Source organism: Anser anser, assembly GCF_964211835.1.
Source record: "Anser anser genome assembly, chromosome: 4".
Lineage (NCBI taxonomy): Eukaryota > Metazoa > Chordata > Aves > Anseriformes > Anatidae > Anser > Anser anser.
The window spans coordinates 36278845-36302994 of record NC_139724.1 but is presented as its reverse complement, the minus strand read 5'-3'; the positions used below and the strand labels follow the sequence as shown (position 1 = coordinate 36302994).

The 24150-nt window shown below is 38.7% G+C and overlaps 1 protein-coding gene across 8 annotated transcripts in view; it reads right to left on the bottom strand.

Annotated features, from left to right (window-relative positions):
- Nucleotides 1-20903, bottom strand: part of OTUD4 (OTU deubiquitinase 4) — a 29880-nt gene extending 8977 nt beyond the window's left edge. The window contains exons 1-17 of one of the 8 annotated variants that reach the window (XM_083834665.1): nt 20477-20623; nt 20104-20190; nt 18350-18861; nt 16746-16829; nt 13742-13792; nt 12713-12759; nt 9682-9754; nt 9131-9212; nt 8184-8328; nt 6436-6493; nt 5943-6060; nt 5649-5713; nt 4303-4403; nt 3227-3351; nt 2939-3119; nt 1682-1847; nt 528-648 (exon numbers count right to left, since the gene is read on the bottom strand). In XM_083834665.1, coding sequence (XP_083690791.1) covers nt 528-648; nt 1682-1847; nt 2939-3119; nt 3227-3351; nt 4303-4403; nt 5649-5713; nt 5943-6060; nt 6436-6493; nt 8184-8328; nt 9131-9212; nt 9682-9754; nt 12713-12759; nt 13742-13792; nt 16746-16829; nt 18350-18514 — 1582 coding nt within the window. In that variant the 5' untranslated portion in view covers nt 18515-18861; nt 20104-20190; nt 20477-20623. Of the gene's footprint in view, nt 1-527; nt 649-1681; nt 1848-2938; nt 3120-3226; nt 3352-4302; nt 4404-5648; nt 5714-5942; nt 6061-6435; nt 6494-8183; nt 8329-9130; nt 9213-9681; nt 9755-12712; nt 12760-13741; nt 13793-16745; nt 16830-18349; nt 18862-20103; nt 20191-20476; nt 20636-20689 lie in introns of those variants that run through there. The other 7 variants (XM_083834669.1, XM_083834670.1, XM_083834664.1 and 4 more) reach the window with 7 other exon arrangements.
- Nucleotides 20904-24150: the final 3247 nt, after the last annotated feature.

Sequence of the window (24150 nt, the reverse complement as noted above, 5' to 3'; positions counted from 1 at the left end):
AACCCTTCTAACATGAACAGGGTGGTATTTTTTGTCACCTTTTCTGTACACAATCCTCTCCCTGCTTTCTGTACCATTGCATGCTAGTTCTTAACCAGACTTCATTGAATACTTAGACCTGCTTTTCTCTTGACTTATTGCAGTAAGCATTGTTAATACTCCTCCCACTAGTACTTTCTGCTATACTTGCTAGAATTTCAACAAGATCTAATTTAGGGTGGCTCTGATAATCCAGTTTGGTTTTTATTTATTTATTTATTTATTTCCCTCATTCCTCTTCCCATTTACTGCAAAAGTCCCAGTAAGGAACCTACCTACTTCTCTCAGCCACATTCACAGAACAGGAAAACATGCAATTTCTTCCCCAATCACACCTCTACTACCTCAACCTTACGTTAGCTGGGTGCTGTTACCTAAAATTATTTAGGCAATGAGGAGAGAATTGATTGAATCTTGAATAAATTCTGAAGCTGGTAATAAAAAGAAAAAAGGTAAACAAACCTTGATGTAAGAACATTTATTTTTACCTTTATCCTTTTGCTCTTCCACCTCTGCTGTCCACTTGCTGTTTCTTCTCTCATTATTTGAGAACTTTTTTGGATTTATATTATCCACAGTCTGTGTAGCAGCCTGACAGACCAACTGATTCTAAAGAAGTTGACAAAAGCAGAAATGCGAATACATATATTAGACACCATCATCTGATGTGACACTGTTAGGCCTTCCTTCATGACAGATATACCTATTTAAGTGCAGAAGGAGGAGGGGGAAAAGCAGCCTTCATCAGTATTCAGATTCATCCACCCTCTCGTTTATTTCTAAATTTTGCAGCATCTCTTTTGAAAGCATTCATGTCATTAGTTTTACATGACAAACAAAAACTGCTTCAGTTGAAGAATTTACACTTTAAAACTGCATCTTTTTACCCACAGGATCTGTTTACTGCCTGGATGTACAGAGACTTCAATCCATTAAAAAAAAACTTCAATAGAACAATCTATCAGAAAATCTACAGGATACAATCTTCCTTCAGAGAGAGAGGAATCCCCTGAAGCCAGCTGGGCTCTACTGCACAAAGAGCAAGGAAGCCTGACATAAAATATTTGCATTACTTATTAAACCAGGCAAGTTATCACATCTGTGAGTTCTGAGGCTAAAAAGAAAAGTCAGTTCTAAATAAAACAAGTTTTTATGTGAACTCAGAAAAAGCCGCTTAGATGTCTGTGATACTTCAAGCACCACAGTGCCATTTTACTGAGCTTTTTCTCAGTAATAAACTGGACTTCTGAGACTGTTCTGTCCTCACGTTCAGGTTTGATCCCACCATATGAGGAAAAAGACAACAGATAAATAACTGTAGGGGAGTTCAAAGCCTTCCAAAGACAGGAAGAACACAAAGAAAGAATCCCACGGCTTCAGAAGCTCTTATTTCTACCATATTTATGTGCTTAAAGAACTGTGTAAGGTGGACATTAGTTATTCACAAGGGAAGCTACTAAGTATGTCTCAAACGGAATATATACTGTAGATTCACACCTTGCTATGTAGAGAAAGTGAAGAAAATACCTTAACCTTTGAATTGTACCATACTGCAAAAACAGCAAATCTACAACTTCTAGTTAACAGTTCACGGACAGGTGCTAAGAATGCTCTTATTAATTATGACAACAAAGAAGCATACATTGGAAAGGGCAGGAAAAGCTTGTTCATCCCTCTGCTGGATCTCGTAAAGTGAACGAGATTCTTCTATTGCCTGTTTCTCCCTGCGTTCCTCCGGAGATAGGCCAAAATAGTTAGAATCTCTGCCACTGTGGTTCAGATCCTCGGTTCTCTCCCGATCTGGTTTTCTATAACGGAAAAAGCAAAACAGGATCATTTATCAAAGAAATTCCATTATCATCAGTATCAAACTTAATAAAAATTCATGGTTTAGAAAGAATATAATTATACAGCATTGCTTATGTGATTCTACATATACTGGAACTCTTCCTGCCTGTTGCAAGTTATTCATGTGGATAAAACTCAAGAAAGTGGAAAAAAATTGTGCCTACTGGGAACTGACCAAACTCATAAGCTATCTATGGCTGTGCAAGAGAAACATCAGGAGAGGAGATTTCTGTAAATACAACAGAAAAGGGAAAAATGCATTATAATCTTCAATGCCTGAAACACCACTACACAAAATTAACAACATCACTATTTGAGCTTGCTGGACTACTTAACTAAATGTTTAAAGGATACTTATGTATTTGGGTTAAAGGAGTGAGAAAGAGGCCATCCCACATTTTAATGTGGCAGTCTCAAAAAACACCCCAAGGTCATTTATTCCACAAGAAGTTACAGTACAAAAGAATGACAAAATAGACCATTAAGAGTTTGAATGCAAATAAAGTATTTCCAATAGGAAAGAGTGGAAACAATCAAAACAATCTCTGCTGCTGTAGCAGCAGCATAATGAATCAAAAATCACTACCAAAAATGCAGGCAAAATGGTGTTCTCATACTCCAAGTCATCAGTCATATGTGGCAGTCATCTTTAACAGGCTCTGCAGAAGCTGAGAGGAGATCTTAGGCATGCCCAAGAAGTGCAACTTTCAACATTACTTCAGCCTCAAACAGAAAAAAAAAAATCTACCTTCCAAGAAGAAACTATAGCTTCACGCACAGTGCTTCCAGGGCAGGTATTGCCATGCAAGAAAGCAAGTGGGAGTTCATGATGACAGCAATTTTGAAAAACGAATGGGGGGGAATAAAATCCTATTTTTCTTTTTTTTTTTAAATGTGCTTGTGTGTATTCTTATAGACTTAAAATACTTCCTAGGAATTCAGTGGCAACATGTTTCAAAATAATATGTCGGAAGCACCTGAAACAGGAATTAGGGCTCCAAGAAGCTCATTTAAGAGTTCAAGACAAGGAAGATGTTATTTTCAGTTTTACCTTCCACTCTGGGAAGGATTCCTGCCTGGAGCTTTTTGCTCCGTTGAGGTCTGATGAGGTTGGGGTCCAGAACATATGAACTGATGCTGCCTGGTTCCCACGGTATGCTGAAGTCGAGGAGGTAGTGCTGACTGGGGTTTTATTGACTTGTTCTGATTCTTTGACCCTCTGCAATCTGCATCTGCGATAGACAAGGGAAGACAGAAATTATTTGTTACTTTTTAAGTTCTTTGGGACAAAGTATCTGACGACAAAGATTCTGCCACAGATAGACAGGTATCATCCTACCGGGCTGAGCGTTCTGCCCCCACGTTGGGAAAAACTTTTTCATCTTCTTCCCTGGCACAGTGTTCCAGCCCTCCATAGGAGAGGCCTGTGGAAGAGGTTTAAGGCTCTTCAGTGACACAGAATGCCTACAAAACAACAATAAAAAAAAGGATGATGGAGGAAGAAAAAAAGATGGCTTTAGGACCAGTTTGTGGTGTGCATAAATGAATACCACATGTTTTAAAAGACTGACAGATCTTCCCATTTTTAAGAACATTGGACTCAAAGTCCTTTGTTGTTTAGGATTACACTCAAGCAGTGTGTGGAACTTCTTTCTTCTTTTTAAATTCGCTGATAAGGCAATGCAAATTTAGCCAGTATTCAACAGGACAAAAAGGTTGATTTTTATGTATAGACAGGAAGTACAGCCTGGTTCTTGAAAAATTTTCAGTTTTCTTACAAAAGACTGCATGCGATTTAACAGAAGTCTTTCTCCTTCCCTCATTTATCTTGACTAAAAGTGTTTTTTCTTCCCAAACTACATGGTTAGACATTATGCTTAAATGTTGGCTTTTCTTTTGTCCCAGAACAGTCAAAGAACTTACAGAGGAGCTCAAGAGAACATCCATAAATAAAAATAGACAGCCTCCCCACAAATAAAACCATCACAACCATCATCACCAATTTTAAACAGTTAATTTGTCCTGAGACGGGGTGAAGAGATTACACTGATCTGAACAGCAGCTTAGCTCTCTCTCTACGAAATCAGGCAGAGCTACTCAACCAACAGTGAAGCGAGGCACACAAAATGCTATGTTTTTTTTTTTTTAAATAAAAAAGTAATAATAATGTAGTTACTTATATACTCTGCAAGTAATATCCAGAAAACATTGCATTAAAAAGTCTGGCAACAGTTAATGCATAACCCCCTTTTCTTTTTTCTAAATATATTTTCTTCTTAAATTTTTTGTAGCAGTACTGCTTTAAGTAAAGAAGTAGAAATACTTCAGGGGCTGAAACTAACTCTGAACTAAAGTAATGCTACCATTACCAAGGATAAGTTTGGCACTCTTTTCCAAAAGAAAAGAAGCACTTACTTTTCTCCAAGCTCTTCTACAAATACAATAACTGGCCCACTCTCTGAGCGAACTTCTTGAATGTGGGCATTATAAAATTTCCCGTTATGGTCTAAGCGCACCTAAGGGAAAAGGAAATAAGGACCTAAGCTTCAAAGAAGAGAACAAGATAATGTAACTCTTTAAACTATTAGCATTATTACAAATAGATCTTCTTCTCCAGGCAATACAACACTTGAGAAATAAGCATTACATAATTCAGTAAATGCATCAAAAGCAAGTCTTCATATCTTTCCTAAAAAAATAAAATAAATCAAAAAAATACACCACCATAGACAGCTTTCCAGGTAACATTACTTAATGAAACATTTACTTCTGAACTGTGTCATGTAGTTTTGGAACGTATCGGTGTATCAAGAATTTTCAGCTTCTCTCAGAATAAATCCCAGAGCTTTTCCTTGTTAAAATCCAGGTATAGAAAAGAAAAATCCTTGACTGACCAGTAAAAATTAGTTTCAAAAAGAACATAAAGGGCACCAATTGTTTCAGAAGTAATTCTTTAGAAAGCTTTTTAAAGCAAAGGAAGAAGTTGTTCGGATATGATCAGTGTCAGTTGCCTACAAAAAATAGACATTCCATGTTCTTAAAATTTCTTTGTTAAATATAAACCAAACTTAATGTTCTGCTATAGCATTTGGTTTTCTGGTTGTATTAATTTGGTCAACTTCACTTTGCACTATTTCCTTCATCTTCCCTTCCTATGTTTTCATCCCATATACTTATTGTTTCACCATATACATAAAAATTTGACCCAGAAGGTATGTTAATTAACAGAATTCTTTCTGCTAATAATTTCTGTACCTTTAAGTCAATACTACACAGGACAACCTTAGGATCTCCAATATAAAAATTTAAGCCCACACTATTAAGCAATAAATAATCAACTCCACATTAGGAGTTTTACCTTTTTTTTTCCCCCCTCCTTTGGGGGGTTGGGGGGAAGGTTGGGTTGTTTTCCTGTTTGGTGATTTTGTTTGTTTCTTTTTTTTGGGGGGGGGGGGGGGGGGGGGGGGGGGTTAGTGTTTAAGTTTAGAGAGGTGTTTTTCCTATGAATAGAAAAATTATTTTCCTCTTATAACACAATCAAAAAGGTTAGAAAAAACCTCCAAAATCATCTGGTCCAACCAACCCCCTACCACCAATATCACCTACTAAACCATGTCTCTAATAGTTACATACATACACATGCATGAAATACTTAGAAACTACTGAATTATATATAATAAAATAGTTACCTAAATGGGAAAATTGGCATCCTGAAAAGAAAACATTACTGTCTCAATAAACTGTAATTCTGTATTACTTACTTTACATTTATCACCGACTGAGTATTGCATGCCAGCAGCAATGGAAAAATCTTGTTTTTGCTGATCTGTAAACACATTAGCAGTAACATACTATTAGTTTAAATACACTAAAAGGTTTTTTTTATTAATATAGTAAAATTGAAAAGCAATAGTTGTAGCCCTCAATCCACACACTGATTCATATGAGGAAGACCCCTGCCTAAAATGAAACTGTTATTTACATCACTGTTCTAGGGGACTCCACTTTATACATCAGCATGCAAAAATTGGAACTGTAAGTATGCAGTTACTTACCCCATTTGGATTGTAGCCAAACCTCATATTCAACATTTCTGTACACTGATGGATTGAGTGATCTCAGAACTTTTTTAGGCAAAACCAACAAGGTGGGATTTCCATTGCTCTTAAGGTGCTGTATGAAATGAAACAAAGTGCTAAATGGTCAATTACACAGAGGTTTATAAGTTTTGCATTTTTATCACTTTTTTTTTTAATTCTGATCTGAAATACAAATGAGCCAAAAATACGTAAAGAGTTTTGAAAAATTAATTGTATGGTGTTCTTTTAACCATACCAGAAAAAAATTAACTAAATCAAAACTAAACAGCACTAGAAAGGACATTATTTCTTTCAAAAGTAATGTTTGCATTCAATGTGCCAAAAGATGGATAGTTTTTAAGATATTACATTAGGATAACTAAAAATTCAAGATTATCTCACAAATGCTAAACACTGAAAATAAGAATACAATTTAATGGGAGGAGAATTAATCTTAACATATAAATACCTTGTTGCCAGAAAGAGACTTTAATCCATTCATATCACCAACTGTTGTAGTTTTACCTCTGCAAAAGAACAGAGGGAGAAGTGATAGTATAGTGCTAAGGACTGGAAACCCAGTAAGAAACACCTTGGAAGTGGATAAAATAAAGCTACCATTCTCTTCCTATTCTTCTGCATTAAACATACCATGCAACATCTTTATCTAGTAGTTCTTGCTTTAGATTTAACTTTATTTCTACGCCATGTTGAGCTAAAACTAAGATTTTGTTTCTAAGTACAATTTTTAGAAAGTCTACCTTATACAAACAAATTTAGCCATCAGTTAGAAAGAAAGCAAGGGTGACAATGGAAATAAGAAATTCCACTAATATTTTGCTGTTACTAAGAAAAGGGCAAAAGAAGCCATCAAAGCCAACCAAACAAAAAACACGCTCCATTAGTTAACCAGTACCAGGCACTCTAACTTACTCTCTATTTTCCACACCTGACATCACTGGAAATTGTAGGCAACTATCAGCATTAACTTCTTCCAAAACAAAATAGCTTCTAATATTTAAAAATAACATAACTGAAATGTTAATGTTTACAAAATGAAAAAGATCATCTGGAAAACTCAGTGAAGATACAAGCTGAAGTCAACTTTAGGACATGAAAAAAAATTTAAGACTTTATATACAGTGCAAAATGTTCGTAATTCAGGTTAAGTAGGTCAAGAGTCATACCCACTAGCTCTTGCATCAAAAGACATATGGTTTAAATCAAAAGCATTGAGTTTGATGGTCTCGGGTGAGCACATGACCTTAATTTACAAAGGTGTTACAGAGGTTAGCAGTGTATTTGCTCATGAATCACAATAATAAAGGGTAATGCTGCTGCATAAGAAGCTCAGGAAAGTTCCAAAACCAAAGAGAAATAGAGGAGGTTTCCATACTTTGACATTTAACTACAATGATCATTCCTCTAGGCAGAAATACTTTGTATTTTAACTGGAAATGTTCCCTGATATTTTTTTCCATACAAGAAAGGAAGCTAATGCCATTCCCAGAACTTGGTATTCTTTCTCTGGTGATTTCCATCAGCTTCCTCTCTGTTGTTTTGAGCATGACAAAAAAAAAACGAACAGCTCCCTAAGTCTCAATGAATTTCTTCTGCCACATGCAAAGCCCCCAAAAGAGACTTTAATGACTTTCAACAGGAAAAGGGGGCATGCTGCAGTAATTTTCATGGCTTCAGTGGAATTTCACACAAGCTAGGGTTTTAAGAACAGTCTTATACAACAGAAGAAAACCTGCCAATACATAAACGCAAAATTGGCACTGTAAAAGACTTACTGTGCAAAAAGAATCAATAGGAAAAAATATCTAAAAGCTATCCAGAGCATCCAGGTCCAGCAAGAGGAATAGAAACCCTTGAATATAATCACTTCATAATGATCAAGGAACAAAAGCAGAGCAAGCTACATCTTTATTTCTCCATTAGCTAAATTTAAGCACCCTCTATCAAGCAGAGATTTCAGCCCAAGTGTAGAAACAAGACAGGTTGGATTAAATTCTTGTAATTCTACTGTGCTATGAGAGCGAAACAACGAATTGTCACGGACTTTACCATGCCAGACTGGCATACTGACAGCTCACCCAGGGGATTCTGCTGTTTTCAACAAAAGGGGGATACATTGCAACAGCAGTATTTCCTTATGTAAAGAGACATGTATTGTTCACAGGCATCTTATGTTAAATTCTAAACCCCATTTACCTGTAGCTGTCATCTTCTGAATCTGAAGCAGACACTTCACTGCTACCATTACTTTCCTCTGTCATACCAACAGCACTAAGTTCTGCTATGATTTTCTTCACATCAGTATCAAATACCTTCTCATATAGTAACTCATAAAGAAGAGCTGGAGAAAGGGACAAGAAAGTGATAGGACAATTATAAGGTATATGAGATTTTACACTATCATGATAGAGGCATTTGAAGTTACTTCAATCAAAGCAAACAAGCATTTTGAAGTGTTAACTGAAACAGTGAAGTCATTAGAAGCCAAAACAGCTGCAGCTATTATGGTTTAACAAGTATGCAGGAAACTACTAGCAGCAATCAGGTCCCTTGACAGGCAAATTGGGCCTTAGCCTTTAACTCTGCACATGGACAGAATTTTCATGAAGAATCAGAATCCCTGCAGGGGTTGCCAAGTGACCCATCAAGCCTGCTGAGAACCTTTGGGCATTGCTTCAATCTGGTTAAAAAAACAGACAATAATCCACGTAGATGTTTTCGGTCTTTTTTTGCACATGCAACTCCCATTATTTCCTCTGATAAAATTATCCTTGCATGTGTAACTTAATATAAACTAGCTTGCTAACATTGTCTGAAACACAAAATTAAAACCCGAATGCTGACCAAAGACAATGCAACACATTATAAATTAGTATAACATTTTCTGTTCATATTAGAGCACCCAGACTCAAGGAGGGAGGTAAGATTTCCCCTCTGGGTAGATAATCTGCACTGTCATGTCTCAAGAATCAGCACAGAAGAATTTATTTTCTTGCAAAATCATACTATCACTGACAATTCAAACGGAAAATTAAGTTCCTACAGAATAAATCTTCATACAGAGCCTTTTCCCTTTAACTGAAACCTGATGTTATCGTTTTCAGTAAAAATACATGCTTTTATCTAACCAACATAATACTTACACTGGCACAGAGCAGCCCTTTCTGAATACTCTATGGGATAAACAATATCATAGTGGTTTCCATTTGAGAAGCACAGCAATACCTATTAAAAAACACACAGATTTTAAGTTTTGCATCTCACTTGATTTTTCATATGAACACTGCCTTTTAAATTCAATGTGCCATCGAGCTTTGTTGTATATCAAGATTTCTAAACTCCAATAAAACAGCCAAAAAGCTTAGTAAATGTCCTTTAAATCAAGAACAATTTGACCGAAAGTCAAGAAGAATTTAAGACACTGATAGCTTTGAGTCCGCATCAGTTGTAAATTGATTTTCAGAATTTTAGACTACCAGGAAGATATGCCACACCCCAAATATGAACCAGCTATCTTAAAAGAGCTACCTGTATTAACAGTATAGCTGCCTTAAATATGTACAAAATAACTTGTTGAAAATGAATTCTCTGAACATTTTCTTTCTGTTGAATAATAAAACTCATATTATACTATTTGTTGTTAATTAAAGTAGTCTTCATTCAGCCTTTCTCAGTAGCCATTTATTTACTTTACCTTATCAGAAAAGCCATTTTCAGTTACATGTGAAGGAGAAGCATTTGGTTCCCGGTATATTATAAAATCTTTCCTAAGGAAAAAAAATAGGAATTAAGAATTCACGTGAAAACTCCTATCAATAAAAAAAATATTCAAGCCAAGTTCAAGGAACATACATAACCACAAAAAATACCTAGTGGAAAAGAATACTGAAGACCAGCGCAACTAACACTGATCAAAAGGAGACCTACTTTTATGAAATATTTTACTTTCTCAGGAAGAGCTCCAACAGAAAATATTTACATTTAACATCCAGTATGATGTCTTGTACTCCCAGTTTTCACTACAGGTCAAATTTTTGCACAAGACCACATCTGCTATGATGCACCACAGCCTTCTATCACGTGAAGAGGAGCTTGCAGTACACCATACCAATTCTTAGCTCATAATGTCACAAAGGAGACTTAACACTGAAACAGTTGGTAGTGATTTAAATACACAGCTTTTTTTTCAAGCTATTTCTACTCCCTTCTCAGTGCAAACATTCGAATTTCTTGCAAAATTGTCATCCCATATTAATATCCCCATATTTCATTACTGTGCCCCTTGTACTCTTTTCTTAGTACAAGACTGATTTCTTGTCTTTTTTCTTTTCTACAAGCACTTGTGTTTTCTTTACTTTTTTTTTTTCCTTTAAGTGGCAATACAATCATTATTTCCATCTTACCAATATTTTCAGATAGACAATTTTGATGTAATTGCTGTTTGATTGTTAGGTTGACTTTTAAAAATGATCTTATGCAGTGTTCTGAACACATTTGCATATTCTTCCATTTGCCTCGAATTTGGAGTTGTATGCTCATGCACTGTCCCAAAACTCTTTCTACAACCATTCCCAACACAAGAAAGATGACAAAAGTTCAATTCATAGAGACTTAAAGCACTATAGATGAAAATGGCACCAAAGTAGTCAGTAAGGTTGAGCAGAGAACGTGGTGTGTTTTTTCTGTAAGCACAGACATTGGCCTACTATAACACAGTGACTGACACAACACGCACAGAGCCGATGACAAGTGCAATGCATCCATGAAGTCAACACAGAACTGTGCCTGGAAAGTTCATAGCTGCCCAGTTCTAGAGAAATTCATTTATGCCATGTGGAAATCCACTAGAAGAAAGAGGACATTTTATGAAGAGAAACAGGAAACAGCAATATGTTTCCAGAAGCTGAGCAATGACTTTGCTAAATGGCTAAATCTGTCCTAGCGGATCGATTACACGTGCCCAAGAACACTTCTGGGCACTGAGGCCAGCTAAGAGAGCAGCCCACACCTGCGGTCAGAAACTCTTCTTGCCTGCTGCTTTTTAAAATAGTTAACACACTAAAAAAAAAAAAGACATTCAGAGGGCTCACTTTCCTTTCCTCTTTGGACAGAGCCAGCAGCTCAGAGTCCAATATCACGTTGTGTTCATTAGACTCAAATTGCCATATTTAAAGCAGGAAAAAAAAAAACCACACACTTGTCTCTTCAACTGAGAGAATGAAAACAAGCTTTGGGTAAAGTCTGGATCAAAACTACAATTGTGTGCTGCTGCTGCAGTGTTGCCACTGCATACTTTCTCAAAATGGGTTTAGAAAATTTTACTTCTGCAAACTAAGTTTTAGCCCTATGCAATGACTGCTTTCCAAGGTGACATGCCTCCCTCATTACACTTAAGATGATTAAAAATATCATAAATGAACAGTTACTACATATGCGTAAATTCTCAATTTGCTATCCACATTTGAATTTTAAACGTAGATTTTTTTTTATTAAAGTATAATACGTCAAAGTGACAAAGGAAAATCCACAACTGATACTGACATGCTTTTTTTCCTAGAAACTGGAATATTATCATTCTTTGCTATGTGTTTTTCTGTTATAAATCAATGTCATGATCTGACATTTAATTATTTTTTCTTCTCTCTTTTATCCAGTCCTCCCTTTGAATTCTTCGCTCACTAGCCCATCACTTCCTTCAACAACAACTTTGCTCACAAAAGCAAAGTTGAATTAGTCTTGCAAAATGATTAAGTATACTCGCTGCAGCTTTTGGACTGAAAACAAAACCAACCCCCTACCACCCTTCTGTAACAACTCAAAAAGAGCATTTCTGAGAAGAAAAGAATTTCATAGCTCAGGAAGCCACCTGCTTCAGGGAGGAGAAAAAAATAGCATAACGAAAGTAGATGTGACAGATCTGAGGAGCTGAAATGAAGACATATCTATTGATACTTAATTTTTATCCTGTGCTTGAGAAGTCTGAAACTCTCTCACTTCTCCACGTGGCATAGAGCAGGAAACTTTTACTTTCCTTCAGTCTGCCAGCATGTAGGAAGAGAAGCAACACTTTCCCTCTACCTTCATCACCATCCCTACTTTCACCAAGAGGAGTGTTTCTCTATGCACAAATCCCAAAATTTTTCTTAAGCATAGCTCAAGATACAGTTACTCTATTTTGTCTGTACTGATACAGTAGAAAAAGGAAAACATCCCCAGAAAAGAGAATAAAGCTAAAAAACAGCAATAAACCTGGCAGTCTTACACAACTTTACACAGGAGAGGTATGAAAATGGCTTTCTTGCATAAAGCCTAATCTCACTAATCTACATCAGAGTATTTGTAGCGAGGCAATAAAGAAATGGATACAGACCACTGCTTAGTGATAGGGCTACTATTAAGGCCTTGGTGAGAAATAGGAAGAAAAGCAGTTTCAACAGAAAAGATATAAAAATAAACAAAACTACAAACAGTATGATTCTACCCACAATTACTCGTGCAGGTGAGAAGCATGACAATACTGCAAACTGTTATTCTAATCTGAGATTGTCACTTTGAAAGTTCACTATTTTATTTTTATTTAATACCTTGACAGCTGCAGTTTTCAAAGTGTATTTGTAATTTTTTAAGAACTACAATGCAATATACAATTCCATCTTTTGTATTCCAGCTGATTAACTAACAAAACTGAACTGACCTCAGTAAAACGTATTTAAAGGTTTTCTTACTTGTACATAAGAGAAAGGGCACTTATTTCAACTTGTCCAACCCATTCCTGTATTGGAAAAAAAAGGAAAAAAGAAAATTAAGTACAATCAAACACACAATTAGTATACTTCACGCACAGATAAAGAGAAGCAAGAAATCACTGACAAAAATAAATATATTGACACTGAGTCAGGAGTTCAGCCAACGAACTTTGAGTGTATTCCAAGTATTTTTTGAAATAATAACTGTTCCAGTAAGGTTAAGGAATAGAAGCTGGAAGCTTCTCTCCTTCTCCCCCAAAGTAGAAATTGCTCTGTACTAAATTGAGAATTTAAAACAATCCCATAAATACAGAGCTATGATTAAAAAGGATGATTTTGAGAGGTGATATTGTTGGGGTTTTTTTTGTTGTTTGTTAAACAACCATCAGTCTACCAAGTGTCACATCTACCAAGTGCTTTTTTTTTTTTTTTTTAAAAAAAAGTTACTCTCTGCCTTCAGAACTGTCTGGTTTTGTAGGCCTTAACCTAAAGATGAACTGGAAAAAGAGCCTTGAAGGTTAACTCTCCTGCTTAAAACACAGCTATCTTGACACGGTCTTATGAAATGTGCTAACACAAAGCAGATAGACTCAGCTTGTATAAACTGTTAACGCCATAACAAAAAAAGACTAAAATGAAATAGAAAAAAAAAATCAATTTTGCTTCACATCTGTATCTTTGTAACAGCCTGCGGCTACTGTACATAATATTCCTTATGTCAGTAACTGTTTTTCTTTAAGACAACCTTGAATAAAGGTCTAAAAAGATTAGGTGATGAAAAAGCCAGTGATGCTTTGGTTTCTGGCATTTTTAGAGGCTGGAAACATTTGGATACAATTTGAGGGAATAAAATGTTTAAATGAATAGAAAAAAATCCCAAAACATTTTACAATAGAGTACATATATCTATAGAATCACATAATACAAAAATCTCAAACTCAAAAACATTTGCAAAATCCCAATTACCAATCAACAAAATAACTGCTTTTTACTATAAGTGTACCATACCTGCGGATTTTCCAAACATTTTAAATAGTCTTCAAATGGCCCCTCTATGAACTGTATTAAGATACAAAAGTAATATTTTTATTAGTGTAGCAAATGGATTCCCCAGTCTATGACCCACTGTACCAATGACAATGTATCATTAGAAATTTAAGACTACCCTGTCCACAAAGCACTCTCAATCACATGAAATGATGTAGAAATGAGGGCAAAAAAGGCTTTAAACATATAGGTCTGCATCCTAGAAAGCCATATAAACAGCTTTTGGAGATCTCACACAACTAAAACAATACAAACAAAAAAAACAGCAGCCAAAGAAAAATCCAAAAGAAAGCAAAGAGGCCATCAAATAGACGTTTATGAGGAATTCATCCCAGGCATGCAAGGCATCACTGGAGTATGTGTCTGCTTATCAAAGTATCTTTGCAGCAAAGGACAAGCACAAGCAGGAGTCACGTTTCTGTAGTACCTATACTTTGTGTAGGCAAGTCATAAAGAACTTTTTGCTGTATCACTTCAAATAAACTGCTTTTACTTCCAGTGGAAGGATGCAAACAGACAATGTAAGTGATAGGATAAGAAAATAATCCTTCAGCTGCACTCCTTAATGTGCACAGAGAGCAGATTTACATTTGTCAAGGCCATGGTGAGAGATGTTGAACTAACAGAGATGTTAGCCTCAAAGTTTCAGCTGTGCTGGCCACCAAAGTGGATGTATTTTTAAAATGTTACTGAGACACATTTGGCTTGATTTCGCTCAAGTAAAGATCCAGAGAAGCCAAAATAAGGTTCATAACAGGAACTACTTCTTAAATTGCACGCAGAATAGCCTCTCTAATCACAGCTTTTAAGAAATAACATTATAAGGAACAGTGGGATTAGAAGTTCTGCTTTAGCCATTTTGAACCTGACTTGATGGTGTTGTTCCCAAGAAGCATCAAGTCTGATCCAAATTTAGCAGAAGTAATCAGGTATAAAGTAAAAAGGTGGATCTGAGTAACAGCTGCATAGACAGTAGTTTCTGAGTGTCTATGCTCATAAAGATAACACAAAAAGGAGTAAAGGAAGGGCAGCAGAAATTTCTCATAGAAAACTGAAGAGGTAAAAAAAAAGAATGAAGAGAAGACAGCAGCAAAGATGACACTTCAAGAAAAGATGGGGATGAAAATGAAAATTGTGATTACACGCAGTCACATGAACCTTTTGGTTATAGAAGGATCTATGCTATAGAGACAAAAAGAGACAAATCCAAGCTGAAATGGTTGCAATAGAGGAAGTTCAGGGAGTACCACCAATACATGTCAGTACTACTAAAGCAGCAGATGCGGAAATAGTTGAAGAGACATGGGAAACAAGGCATACCTCTTTTTTAAAGAGAAAAAAAGTTAATGCTGTATTTTAGACAGAAAACACAAGGTATAGTAAGAGACAATAGAGGGGAAAAAAAAAGAGGGAAAAAAAGAGACAAGAGAGGGAAGCAAAGAAGATCAGCAGAGCTGTGGTGAGGTATCTGAGGGAATAGGAACACTAGGAAATAAGAAAAGATATGAAACACCTCAATGCTGTACACGAACCACCTATTTTGAAAATGCCTTTTTTTTTTTTTAAGAGGCTTTTCAGAAGTACAGCAAAGGTGGTTAGAGGAGAGGTCACATCGCTTGGTTCAAGTCTGGGGGAAAAAAGACCAGCGAGATTTTATACACATGGAGCCTAGGAGTTTGGTGGCAAGGACCAAGACAGTAAAAGCAGCTAGGGTTGACAACGCAGTTACCCAGCCGAGATGGCAGAACTGGGGAAGGGAAAACAACACACATTTACAGTCAGGAAGGATCCTAACATTTCCAAAAATTTCATAACGCCACAAGAAAGCAAGTCTAGACAAACAGCTTTGGAGTGAATGGACTAATTCTGGAAAGAAACGGATCAGAGAATTAGCAGCAGGGGCAAGGATAAAAAAAGGAGAGGGATTTAAGAGTTGGTAAGTCATCAGATGGACAGGGCACAAAGAAATCAAACGGTCTTAGCAAACGGAAATAGTCAAGTCAGCATCAGTCGAATCCTCTCACAGATTCACTGCACTTTGCTTAAGTCTTTCTTGATAGTTTCCACATTACTGAGTGACCAGTCACATTACAGCACAGGACGCTTTGTCAGAAATTACAGCATATACACAAACTCCCGATCCCACTTTCCTTCTTCTCCTCCCTATGCCAATGTATACATAAAGCAGGCTTTTTATTCTGTGTCTGGGTAAATTCAGAACAAAGAGACCTGAGTAATAGTTCTCTAGTAAGAAATGCTTAGCTATAATCCTGTTTTGGCTATCCTGGTAATTAATTAGATAGTGCATACACTGGAACACAAAAAGGAGCACCATTATTTATTACCACTCTTTTAAAGCGAACTAAGGAAGGATTTTAGAATGCTGGCACTGATGATGCTGGCCAAATATACACTAATATCAAAATGATATTCGATGTTCATAGTTGATGGATAAATTTGAAACAGATGTTTACAAAAGAGGAAAAACAAACAAAAAGCCCATAGAGGCAATACATAATAAATAGCAGACCCTGAAACAAATTTCACTAATCTCATCAGTAAAGTCCCTCGTATATTGTAAAACCAATTAATTAGTACAATAAGAATATTTTGTAATTTTTATTAGAGTAGACATTATACTAAAAAAAAAAAAATCAGATTTCCATCACTCCACTGCAGACTGAAGAGTTTAAGAAGGTTTGGCTTTATTCTGAAATGAACACTGGAGTTTCTACTCTTTCCACCCCACGTCTGCTCAGTCCAAGCAGTATACAGGTCTTGCCCTGGGCTTATTAAAATGAGTTACTACCACCTGTCAATTAATTTAAAGGGCACTCACTTTACAAAGCATCAACTAGTATATAGCTATGATGAATACTCACAAACAGGAGAATATACTTTGGAAAAGTGAAGGAATAAACGAATATTCTTATTAAAAGCTAACAAAGAGAACAAAAATACTTACCGCTTCAAACTTCTCCCTATTTTTCCGAAGATAGTCTACACAAGCCATCCTAACATCAATATGCCGAGACTGAGAGTGTAACACCTACAATGGGAGAAATCAAAGAAAGTGACACCAAGTCTTACGATTTTTGATGACTATAGTCTAAATACAGCCTTGGAGATATTCTAGTTTTATTTATAAGACTATTTCAAATGTTTACTCATTCAGTAACAACATCTTTATAGAGGTGAAACCTCAATTACTTACCCCAAATTAAGTACCCACAGAGTTCACATATATACTAGATTGAAACATTCAACTACGTGTGGATTTGCTACGTGAAAGGAGTTGCATTTGTAGTCATTCTTCAACTGAATCATTTACAAAGAACTTCGATTGAAGTTACAGCAGGAGTGGATGAAGAAAACTACCAACATGCACTTGTCAGGAAATCCAACCAAATCCGAGAGACTGCATGGCTGCTTTCCTTTGATTTAAGAGAAGTAGTTTTGTTGCCCAACCAGTGGTTGGAAAGCCAGGAATTCAGAACCCAGTGACACCTGCATTCATACCCCCCTGTTCAAATCTCTACTGGAAAAAAATATATATTATTTTCATCATAGGTTCAGAGTTATGTCTAGCATGACTTTGTCTGCATCACCACTACAACATAGGGAAGTTCCAGTCAATTTAAATTGCAGCCTTTTGCAATTCTTACATACTACCCTCAATTTAAGAGGCTTCCAGTTCAGATCTGTTCAGCTTTTGTGCACAAAGAGTACAGAGATTCAGCAAAAATTATGACTAAACACCTATTAACTCTGAATTAGAGACCTTCCCTTTAACAGAATAAGAATCAAGTGTCAAAAACTTAATAAAAAGTTTTAAAAATGTTTTATATACACTGGAATGTGAGAGAAGTCTTCTCTATAAACTAATGAAAAACATCAGAATATCGATGCATATTCACTGATCATTCCCTTGAAATAAAAAAAACACTTCCTACAGAACAAGTGTTTGCTTGCCTGAACTTAATTTCAGTGGGAAAAATAATTTGGAGGAAAAAAAAAAAAAGAGAATGTGAACTGTGTATAATTAGTACAGGAATTTAGGCTCTCACAATCTGAAGCACCAGAGCTCCCACTGCTGTTTGCTTGTATTTAAGACAAGATGACGCTGTCACTTTTTTCCTTTAACAGTACCATTGAAATGGGGGAGGGGAACACAACAGGAAGAATTGAAGATAAATTACTCACTTTCTCTAATTTTACAGTAAACTACTTAACACAACTCAGAACGAGGCTCTTAAACCCACTGAATTCAGCTTCCTGCAGTCACATACAAAGCAGCTGTATCCAAATGTTGAAATCTTCCACTGAAAAATGCTCTGAGGCAGCAGTAAAAGGTCAAAACTTAGAAGGTAACGTGTTCTGAAGAGATGAGAGGCCTGGGCACATAGAACTTTTCTCCCCCCAAGACACTAATTCCCTCTTTTTTCCCCCCTCGGTGCACAACTGTGTAACCTTAACCTATGCTCGCCCCTATTTTAGCATTATCACCCACCAATGAGCCCCACTCCCCGTGGTTCCCCCCGAAATGGCTTTCTTTAAGCAACCAGTTACCTGCTCGGCCACAGCCCTGAAAAGACAAGATCCATCCTTGGCAACTCTCTTCCTGTACAAGCCCTGAGATCGCAAGTAGCAGTCCATGGAAGCTTCCCTGGGAGCGTCCGTGCCGCTGCCGTGATGGCTCCGCTCCCCGCCATCTGGTTTACTCGCCGCCTCCATGTTTAGTGCCTCACGCCGCGGAGACTGGCTGCACCTCTCCTAACCCCACATGGCCCCACAAAGCCAGCCAGCAGCCCTGGGGCCAGGGAAAGGAAGCAGCAGCAGGCCGGGTTGCGGAGCGTTGGCCTTCCAGCACCCAAGGTAGCAGCAGCGAGGGGAAAGGCGGGCTGGGCTGGCGTTATCAACCTGCATGTGGGAACCACGGAGAGAAACGGGAAAGTTTTACTGCTCGGCCTGGGCTGGTGGCCACGTACAAAGTGCTGCTCCGGGTAGCGGGCTCCTGCTCCAACTTCTCCCGGGGCAGCGGTTCCAGGCGGTCTCCGCAGACCTAGCAGCGTGCAGCCAGCCTGCAGGGCGGAAAACAAAAGAGAAAGGACATGTGCGGCTACCCAAAGGAGGAGGGGAGAGACAGGGGAGGAAGAAAAAAAGAAGCGCAACCTGGAGTTTATTTTCACTTTCAGCCCGGGCGCTGCTGGGAGCGGTAGTCCCGGCAGAGGCAGAGGAGCGGCACCCATGCTGCCCCCAGCCCCACGCCACCGGGGCCCCGCCACCTTCCTGTATGTCACTTTTACTGGCGAGAAGCCGCCAACATTTGTATTACAATTGCATGCCTGAATCTTGCTTGGCACTGCAAACAGGCTTTAGATGATTTTGGTGCACAAAATCTGGCCAAAGGAAGCTTTCCAAATGTGCAAGGATATATATTTTTTTTTACACTAGTAGTTTAACTTACCTAGAAAGCTAAGAAGCTTTCCATGGCACTAGTGATAAAGCATTACCAGTTACTCTTTAGCTTAAATGAACAAATTTTGATGTGCGAAAGAGTGGTGAGCACAGAAGGAATGAAAACAGATTTTTACTTCCAGCCAACAGTAATAAGGCCAGGGAGGACTACGACTTGAGCTGAGACCTGTATATAGCAATAACTGATAAACAGAAGTCACAAGCCAGGCTGAGTCAGGAGAAAGCACTGTAGCAGCTCTATTTAAGCAGTATCAAACTTCCTTACTGGCAAACCTGACCTTTTTGTGAGGAAAAGGAACTGGTCTGCAGGAGACAAAAGCAAATTCCCAGGGAACGCTGCAGAGGAGGAGAACAGAAACTGAAAGTAGTAAAAGTATAAAGCCCAGATGACACCCAGAAGTGAAAGCCAGCTGTTGGGCAGTGCTGAGATGCAAAGGCCCTGAGACAGGGAGCATGAGGTATAAGTACTAGGGAGAGGCTGGAGGGAAAGCTCAGACTTCTCACCAGAAGATAGGAAAGGTCATCCAAACTGTAAAAGAGTAAGAGTTTCTTGGGAATATTCATCTTCTTCCTCATTCTATTCACCACATGCAGGGCCACAATTATACCCTAACACGTCCATCAAGTTGTCTTTCCTCATACCTGAGCTCCTGCCATTATGATCGTAAAGGCAGCGAGGGGAAGGGCAAATGCCTTTCATCACGTCTGTGAGGATATTCTCTCAAGAATATCTGTACACACGAGGTCACCCAGTACGTGACAGAACATAGCCTGGTTCTGATAAATGACTATAGAGAAAATTACAGAATTAAAGTCCTACAGCAGTCAGTTTCTGAAAAGCCTACCCTTTTTGTGCCTGACTCCTCAGGTGGCACAGGCAATGGTGACCCAGGGATTTTTTTCCCCTCAAGCACTGCCACAGAAGAAGCAACCTACGTCCCAAAAAAAGGCGAAGTTCTCACTGAAGAAGCCTAGTCCGCACACACAGGATTTCCAAGGCACATGGCGGGAGCCACGCATGCACTGAGAGACCCCGGGAATCCCTCAGCGTGAAAGTAAACCCTTCACCAAGGATGGCCAAATTGCGACTCGTTATTAATTACAGACACCACGACCAGCGAATTAACCCCTTCAGCCAGCACCTTCCCCCCAACCGCCGCTTCCAGCCCCAACCCCCAGCGCCCCCCAACCGCTTGCTCTGCGCGCACCCCGCCCCACCTCAGGCAGCCGACTCGAGCTAAAAACCCAACAACTTTATTCTTTAACCCCACGGCGAGCTTTGCCAGGCGGCTCTCCTCCCGCCCGAGCCCGGTGCCGGCCACCAGGGCCCTGCCTTCCCAGCCCCCACGGAGCCGCAGCGCGGACAGGCCCCGCGCCCCCTCCCGCCCCACACAGGCGAGCCCCGACCCCCCCCCGCTGACTGGCACTTACCGGCGGAGGGGCGGGCGCGCTGCCCCCTCCCCCCGGGCAACAGCTGCAGAGGCTGCGGCGGCGCCGCCCCCTCCCCCGCTGTTGGTTCGGTCCATCGGCCGCACCTGTGCGGCGGGCCGCGGCTCGTACCATTCGCCGCGCGGGGGAGGGAAGGAGGAGGAGGAGGCCGGTGAGGATTGCCCAGGCGCTGTAAAGGAGAGGGGGGGAGCTCTGAGCAGGCTGAAGAGGATGGCGGCGGGGGGGTGGTGGTGCAGCGGCTGCGCGTGTCTCCCCCCGCAGGGGGCGCGCAGTGGTACGGCCCGGGGACCGCGTCCCTGCCCCCACCGGGCAGCGCCCAGGGCGCGGGGAGGCCGGGCCGGGGGGGGCCGGGCTGCGCCGAGGCCCCGGGTAGGGACTTATTACGTTGCCCCTTGCCTTAGCAGTCGACTATGACTGTTTTTTTTTTTAATCTTTTTTTTTCTGAAATGACCATTTTTGGTTGCAATAGAATCTGGGGTTATATAATTAGGCTTACTTGGTAAGGTGCAATTCAGTGCGCCTTTTCTATGTGCGTTAAATAAGAGGTTGGCAGGCGACGGTACTTTAAAAACAGTACCGTTAAAAACAGCCGGCTACAAAACCAATCCAGGTTATGTTGGCTATCACTACCTGGTCTTAGGTTTCCAAAAATTACACTTCAGCACACGTTTAGGCTGGCAGTGCCTCCGTGCGTCTGTTTTTGTGCTGGCACGTGGGCTCAGTCAGTCAGTGAGGCACACAAAACTGACCTGCTTGGCAGCCAGGCCTCCTCCATCCCCTGCCCTCGGATGTTTTCCAGCGAGGCAAGGCCCTCGGGCTGTTCTGCTGTGCACCTGCTACACAAACACCAGCACAGCAGGGAGAGAGGGTGGTAAAGGAAAAACAGACGAAGAGATGGCTGCTTTCGGTTTAGGTGTAGTGCAAGGCCGGATCCCTGTCAGCCTTCAGCCTGAGAGACCAGAAATGTTAAGTTGGAGTGGTCCCAAACCTGTTTTACCAAATCTGAACAGCCTACTCAAGGTTTAAGCTTAATCCTTTGTTAGTAAGATTGTTCTCCATCAGATGTGTTCATTCTGACAAGTTAGGATTACTTGGTTTGGGAGTTTCCTGTGAATGTTTTCACAGTTTCAAGTAGTTTTCATACTGATACCTACAAAACAGTTATGTCCCTCAAGCAGAAGCTTTGAAAAAATACACACACCATAATTTAATAGTAAATAAGGTATACTCTTACCTGGTGAAAGAAAAAAATAAGCTTTCCCTGACACCAGAGGTAGATAGCACGAATAGTTCAATCCAACATTTAGTTGAGTTGACAGGAAGGTTTCTATCGACATTAGTGGGTGATGGATCAGGCTTAAATATAGAGGGATAAGAGTATTTTCAATAAAAACCATTTTCTTTATGGATCTGTGTGTAGTCAAACTTCCTTGTGATTCTGCTGATGAAGAATAGGCCCAGACTTCATCTTTGTCTTGCAGAATAGCAGTGTAATAATAGCTAATAAATAATAATGAAAGGATATGGTAATGGCTGCATTGCTCCTGCACATGATTTATAGCTGACTGTGCCTTATGCACGAGTGAAAGATCATACGCTCCCCCTATTACATACATTCCATTACATCTCAGGAGATGAATGGCTGCAGGACGAATGACTGCATCTACAGAAATGTAGTCTACTTGAGTTTAAAATTATCGTACTTCAAAAATGTAGTAGTCCTGTAACATTTTGACTTCTGCAGAGTTTTGGGAAAGGCTAGAACCCTGGCCTGTTATTTTAACTGCTTTGGTTCCATGTAGATGTAATGCCATACCACATTCAAGGTGCTTAGCATTTCAGGTTAGTAGTACCTAAAAACTGATGGGCTGATGGCATAGTCAACAGCTTAATATCTTAGCACACTGAAGCAAGCAACAGAAGGGTTGGTTTGAGTTAATGGAATAAATTCCTGTGAGAGAACTAATTAACATTATCCCACATCGGATGCATTAGATAGGATAAAAGGACAGCATTTGACATGATGTTCACATTTCGTAACTCCCTACCAGAAGTATTTTTGACACTGCTGAGTGGGTGCTTTTTGAGATTCTGGCTAGAATATTCCACTGCAGCCTCCAATTTGGAGAAGAAAATTTGCCTTTGTTGCTTTTTTTAGGCAAATGATTACCATTCAGTATGAGAGAAATGATAAAAAGTGTGTGGTGATAAAAATTGCTGCTCCTACCCTTAAGGAACACTTCTTTTCTTCATCAAAGTGTCTTGAAGATGTTGTACATTAATGTCAGTAAGAGGTGGACAGGGGGAGTCCATGGTGGGGGTTAGGAAGTAAAGAGACATTTACAGAAGTAAATGTGTGACTGCAGCTAGAAAAAGTGAGGAGTTTGGCAGCAGCAGTTTGTTTCAAAAGCAGAAAAAATGTTTTCTGTAACTCAGAATGAGTAAACAGCAACAAATACTAGAGGAGTGATTTAATTCACCCATCATGAAAATGGTTCAAATCAGCACATAGGAAACTTTGATTTTAATGATTGCTTTTAATCTATTTTTTTCTTAAAGATTGATTTTTCAGTGATTGGAAACCATTAAAATGTGCTGATTATATTGTATACATAATTTAGCATTTCTGTTTGCTAACAAAGAGGACATGCTGTATCTACATACATTGAGACATTTCAGAGTTTAACACAACATTTATACCCATTCTTAGTTTTTATATTTGTTAGTCCTGTTTCTTTTTTACTAGATGATTATTATACTTTGCTTGCGATTCACGTCAAGCGCCTAGTGGATAAATGTGGGAACTGAAAAAAAAATCTAAAGAGAAAAAAAATCTTTATTACTGCTTTTAGTTAAACAAGATTATTATCAAGGTATTTGAACTTTTTTCTTATGAAGATTATCTAAGTATGTTTTGCGTTGAAAAAGGTGTTATTAAAAACTGGAAGTATACTTGTAGCAAGATAATTAAATTGGTTTGATCCCATAGTCTTTTAAGCCTGCAGAACTTGTAGAGATTGTCTTGTTCTTTCCATTTTTTTTTCTTTATGGATGGAAATAATTAAAAGAAAAACAGCTTTTTTTGATCTCCTACTTAGTTTCTCAGCTAGGGTTAATTCACTTAAACGGACTAGTTGAATAAACAGAAATGAAGAAAATATTGCCACCTAGCTTGCAGAAAAAGATGCTTATCAAAAACTTGTTTAACACTTCAGCAAACTGAAATTAATCATTCAACAGCTTGACTTCCCATGTAGCTTGAACAGAAAGTCTGTATTGCTTAGTAATACTACTTTTGTAGTATTGGCCTTTGTAAGGCAATTTTATTTAGTTTTAAATTAACTGATCTGATTAATTCTGTTATTATTTTATTTTAGAGACATGGAGAAGTTACCTTGGAAGAACAACTTTTCAGCCATAGACGTAAATCAAGAACAAAGTCT